This window comes from Dendroctonus ponderosae, unplaced genomic scaffold (assembly GCF_020466585.1).
Source record: "Dendroctonus ponderosae isolate FM_Combo_2020 unplaced genomic scaffold, Dpon_F_20191213v2 Dpon_F_20191213_128, whole genome shotgun sequence".
NCBI lineage: Eukaryota > Metazoa > Arthropoda > Insecta > Coleoptera > Curculionidae > Dendroctonus > Dendroctonus ponderosae.
In genome coordinates this window covers 37,093-43,092 of record NW_026017403.1, presented here as the reverse complement: position 1 = coordinate 43,092, position 6,000 = coordinate 37,093, and the positions used below count along the sequence as shown (strand labels likewise).

The following is a 6,000-nucleotide window of genomic DNA, read 5'->3' as shown; positions in this document are numbered from 1 at the left end:
GTGCTCTGTCAGTGCAGTTGCTGTTCAGCCGATATGGCCCGCATACGGATTTCAACTTTAACAACTTAACAAACTTAAAATTTGTCCATGAACAAAGTTTTCGTTAAAAAATCCTTGACCATCCATTGGCATTAATCAGCACCACATTCATTCGCACCCGAATATTCCCCATTGTCCATTACATTTGTGACGCAATTTAATATAAAAAAGTTACAAATTTGTTGTTGTGCAAGCTGATGATGGGCGATGGTGTTCCGACGAAAGTCCGAATTTTGCGAACCGTAAAAAAAATCACGCAAATCTAAAACTTCTTGAATTCAAACATTTTTTGAGAAAACTGCAACATTTCCTTATCGATGCTTCACTTTCTAAAAAGGCCATTTGGTTCTCTTTGGAATGATGTAAAAACGAGTTCTTTCTAGTTCTAATGTTTGTCTCTAATTTCTAATTTCATAGACAACAGAAAAACCCCCCCCCTTGAATTTAAAACTGGATCCGCCCGATGCTGCACGTGCACAAGTCCATAATTGATCACCTACTGCCAAATTCCTGCTTGTTCTCCAACAGAAAAGTTCGCTAGTAGACATCTAGGCGAACTGCTTTACAGGATAAATGTCTTGAACAGGAGAAATCTGGAGTATTCCAGAAAATATCCGCAATTTCAAAACAGCGGTAATCTAATTCGCGGATGAACCAATTATTGTATTACGCATCTCTTCCGCATTACCCGGAATGGTTTCGCATCTTCCGGCTTCTCCATCGCGTTGCTCCTCAGGATTCTCCCGTCGCAGGATGAGGAACGCGCGATTCTCGCCGAATGCTCCCGAAAGCCACAAATATGTCCTGTTCGGGTAGAGCTAGATAGGTTAGTATGTTCATCGTTTTATTGGTCTAGCACAGTCGATTTTATGTCGTCTAGCGTTCTACGCATCCTGGTTGCTACCCATTGAACGAACGAATTACGTAATGTCACAAGACGCATAGAAGTTCCCTATTCGTAGGCCACCACTGCTGCCGATAAGTACTAGTCCGGTGCTATGTGATTTCGATTGTGATCATTTCTACCACGCGGGTTTTGAGACGGTTTTAATCAAGGAAAGAAGTGTTTCTCAGCAAAGGAACCGGTACGAGAAGAGACTGGAACAACAAATACTATAAGAAAAACGCTCAACGATTTCACAAAATTATTTTTTCCAATAAATTCATCCGGGTGATACTTGGAATTTTTGCCAAAGAAAATTCCCGTTCAGCCGAAAGTCACGTCAGAATAACGATCCTCCGATTTTTGATATTACTCAAAACCGAAAGGACATTTAAAGGACTTTGCAGTATTGACTATCATGGTGCTATAATAGACAATTCTTTTTGGCGTTAAGGTGGCCGATGAGCAGAAACGCGTTGGGAAATTCGGGGGTGGTTTAAAGGAAAATGGGAAAACGGGTGAGGAAGACTAGATGGCGAGCACTTGATATTGCCGGTATGTGAATTGTATTTTATGCTTTATACATGTTTTTTCTAGGAGCTATTTTATGTTTTTGTACAGTGCGAGAAATGACAAATATTTCACATATATCTGAACATTAACGAGGAGCAAGGGACTTAATATGCATTAGTATGTTATTGATCAATCAATTCCGAATTGGATCCCAGGCACATGATATTTGATTTTTATTACCTAATGTGTAGTTTTCGCAATATACTGGGTTAAACCAATGAGGATTTTTTCAGTTCTCACTTTTATAATTAGAAAATATTTGCCCTAATAATAATTCAGCAATGAACCTTCAAAGTCTTCAGTTTTGTTCTCGAATATTCCTGAATGGTCGTCTTTACGCCATCTTTCGCCCTCACAGCTCACTCGTTTCGTGACGTAATGTATTGAATTTTTGCAATACAAAAATATTTTCATCGAAAAATCCATGCAAGTAACTTCCATACAAACCACAAATTTCTTGTAAGTCGGACACACAGCCGTTTATATTTCGTAAGTCTTGGATCAATATCAGATGGTTGTTGAGGGTGCATATTTTTCGAACGCCAGGATCTTCAGTAGCACTTGATTGATGATTATTTCCGATACAAAAAAAAACCGGAGGGAATCCGAAAATCGTTAAGCAATTATGGCCTGTGTCTAATCATGATTTAAGAATGATGAAATGAACACGGATATTTTTGGTAATCGGTTTCAGTTTGATTTGATTTTATCCAACGAATAAGGACGTTTTATTAATTTGCATATGATTGGCGATTAATTGATTTTTATTTGCTTTCTTCATTAGATTAATCAAATCACACTTTTGGGGGTTCATTAACTGTGGCAACTCCATTGGATTATTGAAACGTTTCTATGAAATTATCAATTATTTTCCTGTAAGCGCAACCACACTTATTAATTTCTTAACCCACTCCACTCAGTTTAAGAGATAATGGAAAATTATAGATATCACAAACCATATCATTGGCAAAAGTAAGTATGTACTCAAATAGGTAAGAGTATATCGATCTAAATTACTTTTTCCTCTTGATTTGAAGCACATTTTGCAAAATCTGAAATAATTGCCAGTGAATCTCAAATTTGAAGGAACAAACTTGAAGAAAACCTGGTTTTATCCACATATTTCTATAATAAATTGCACTTTTTCACCAGCAGTGACGCTAAAAAGTGTTTTGTATTGTTATCATTTGTGCTTTTTCTTTGCATCTCTTCCACTGCTTTATTTCAGTTTGTAGCTAATTTTCCAGTGAATATTGACGCAAATATGTATTATTTTTCCAATAATAGGGTTGTGAAAAGCGGTTATTATCTATTAGCAACCTGGCAAGAAGAGCACTTTCTACAAAAAGTGTCAATATACTTTATCATTTACGCCTTTTCGCGTTAATTGCTGAAAATACAGGAACACTTCGACGCATTAGTGTTAAACGATTGCGTATGCCTTCATTATTTGCTTATACGAAAAAATGTCCATAGTCAGAAGAATCAAACAGCATAAAAAATATTCAAAAAAATTAATAAAAAAAAATTAAATTTTTTAAATATTTCAAGTGCAGTTTGACCGAATGTTATAAGGGGCAATTTTATTTGAATATTCAAAATATTTCTTTTTTAACTAAGACTTTTTAATTGTAAACTGTACTATTTTATATGAACAATAAATTAATGATCAAAAACTATTTTGTGAAGTACTCGAACGGTTTTCCACAAAGCTTTCGACGAAATTTTCTTTTATCCGGAAACATTCTTAGTATAGAAACTACTTAGTGGCAAAAAGATGAATAGCCGAAACGGTATTCAATTTTCATGTTTTATAATTAATATTTCAGCGATTTTTTGGCTGATTATTTTGATAAAATTTGCTTTATTTATTTATACAATAAAGTTTGCTTTATTGTATTGTAAAAATGGCTTTAAAATACATACGGTACAACAAGAAAATTTAACCTGATTTTATTTTGCCTGCACTAAGATCGTCTTTTTTTCCCTAAAACCTAGTGAGTATCGAAAAAATACAAACGTATCAAAAACGCTGCACTGACTATTACAATAAACCACAGAACCAAAGCTCAATAAAATCGAAAAAAAACCACTTAACTAAAACCCCCATGAATCAGTTAATCGGTGACTTTAGACGAACGAAAATTTTCCTGGAAACCGATAGAAACGAGCCTCATCTAAATAACTTTATCAGTGTGTCAACAAAGTTCTAATGTCGCTTCAACTAGGAGACTTTGATAAAATATTCGAAAGCACAAGGTTGAACAAAGAGTCAAACAAGCGCTTTTGGGGCTTTAGATTAAGCGTTCTAGGGCCTTAGAAGGTTTTATAATACATTTCAAAGCCCCTAAAGGAAGCAGTTTTGTGTACAGTAACCGTAAATGTAAATGGAAAAGTCAACAGTGCTTCAGTAAAGTTACAGTGGATGAATAGTGTGAATATCGGTGTTATCTTCTAAAAACTTTTTAAAATTTCCTACATTGTAATGAAGCAAATACGAGGACTTAATGCTAGTTAAACACCAAATACTTACCTACTACATCATTGTGAGTTGGTAATTGCTATTCTATCGTGATGGTTTTTTTGCACTTTGATATCTGAACCAAAGTCCACTCTTGTCTAAGATCAAGCAAGATTAATACCATTCCGGCTCGACACACCTCCGTTTGAAGGTCAATTATCGTGATTTGAATTGCAAACTGAGACAAATCTGAAACATAGTTAAATGAAGAAGATTAGCACTATTTCAAGTTTACAGCATTGTTAATGGGAGCATAGTAGGAACATTCCGAGAATCATTGTTATGTAACTTCAACACCAGTGAAATATTGAAAAGCACTTTTTTCAAGCAGATTTACCTGTGAAAATAAAATAAACTAACTAAAAATACTTCGTGGGGTTTCAGATCTACTAATTCCGTTCGTTCTAAAATATTGATTTTACTACATACATTAGCGAACATAGCTAGTGTGTGCAACACTTTCGAATCAAGTCCCCTCAAGTAGAAAGCGATTAGTTCAACCCAAATTAAAAAAAATCTGTTGAGTTTTTCAATCAATTAATTTAGCACCCTCGTAATATAACTGATGCGATCCATTAAGGGCCGGCATCTTGGCTACTGTGCTTAGGAGCGAGAGCGACATATCAGTAGCCATGGAAACCACTCTGTCTTCGTTTCTCGTTGCCGATGTACCAGGGCTGATGGGAAATTAAGTTTACGAGAGAAAACTTGAGATGTTTTTCTCTGTTAATTGGGCGAGTTACAAGGGCGAGAAAATCGAAGGAAAAAATGTTTTTCATTCGATACTTCAACAATCTAATCGATTGAAGAATTTTGCCAAAGCAGCACGAGTGATTTGTATCTTCACAAATGGTTTGCTCCAAGAAAGTTGTCCGAAACTTTAGAGGAAGAAACCGCTAGAAAAAAAATCAATCTAAGCAAGCAAGTTTGCCCCGCCTAAAAGCCTGAAAAACTTCAGACAAAAGTCTTGAAACTCGTGAATCTTATCTAGAAACAGTTAGAGTCGGCTAGAGAAAAAGATCTTTAAGCTAGTGAGTTTGTCTGGTTTTGACGCCCTCGTCGCACAGAAACAGAAACCCAACGGTGTTTTCGCCGGGAATTTGGGACGCTGATAAGTGTTACAAAACGGTCAAATTTTGCTTGTTGATTTTTTGCAATTATCTGTTTCCTTTCCCAATTAATATCCATTGGATAAATGATGTTTATACATTATTGAGATCTCAATTGCTGATTGATCCATGTCAAATGCCTGTAAGTATTTCAGTTTCACGTTTTCATTTCGATTCCGTTTTCTTATCGGAATAATAAACACTGTTAAGTTGCCCAACTCAATTTTGAGCCGACCTCAATTCGTCAGGGTAAAGGTTACCATTGGGTTCCATTGTTCTTGCATCCAAAGGATGTCTTTAATCAATGTCATTTTCATTGAGAATCATCAACTGTCGATTAAAGAGTTCTTCACTTTATATCTGAGAAAGTTGAACAATTTATTATCTTTAGACCGAAAACAGGAAAATGTTTCGTCTACCACTAAGGCGAACTTAAAAGTTTCTTATGTTTTAATGGAAGCTTTTTTCAATATCGATGCACTTTTTGCACAACTTTAAAAAGTATCACATCGCAAATTAGCTAATTTGGGTAGTTTGCTTATGGCGATCGATAGGTCACTGTTATGACCCAATGCCAGAGTTTAACTGTGTTTTTTTGGCCGTTTGAAAAAGTTAAATTATTGCACGATCAATACTGTGCTATTATAATGATGGGCCCTGCAACATCTAATTATAAATTTAATAAGATTAGACTAATAATACAGCAGCTGCTGGATAGGTAAGCGCCAAAATTTGCTCGAGTTTACTTTCAACCACTAATTAGTATTTTTAGAACGGTAACGATTGGTGATAATGGGCGTTATTTGACGTGCAATAATGTAACTAAATGATTTATAGGCATTTGTTGTTTGAATTTTTGTATATTTATATGAAAA

The 6,000-nt window shown here is 35.3% G+C and overlaps 1 protein-coding gene across 2 annotated transcripts in view; it reads left to right on the top strand.

The window, feature by feature from the left end:
- The first annotated feature begins 873 nt into the window (after nucleotides 1–873).
- The window catches only part of LOC125503175, a 28,020-nt gene continuing 22,893 nt past the window's right edge, over nucleotides 874–6,000 (top strand). For both annotated transcript variants that reach the window (XM_048663176.1, XM_048663178.1), the window contains exon 1: nucleotides 874–1,477. In XM_048663176.1, the coding sequence (XP_048519133.1) occupies nucleotides 1,429–1,477 (49 nt within the window). In that variant the 5' untranslated portion in view covers nucleotides 874–1,428. The remainder of the gene's footprint in view (nucleotides 1,478–6,000) is intronic.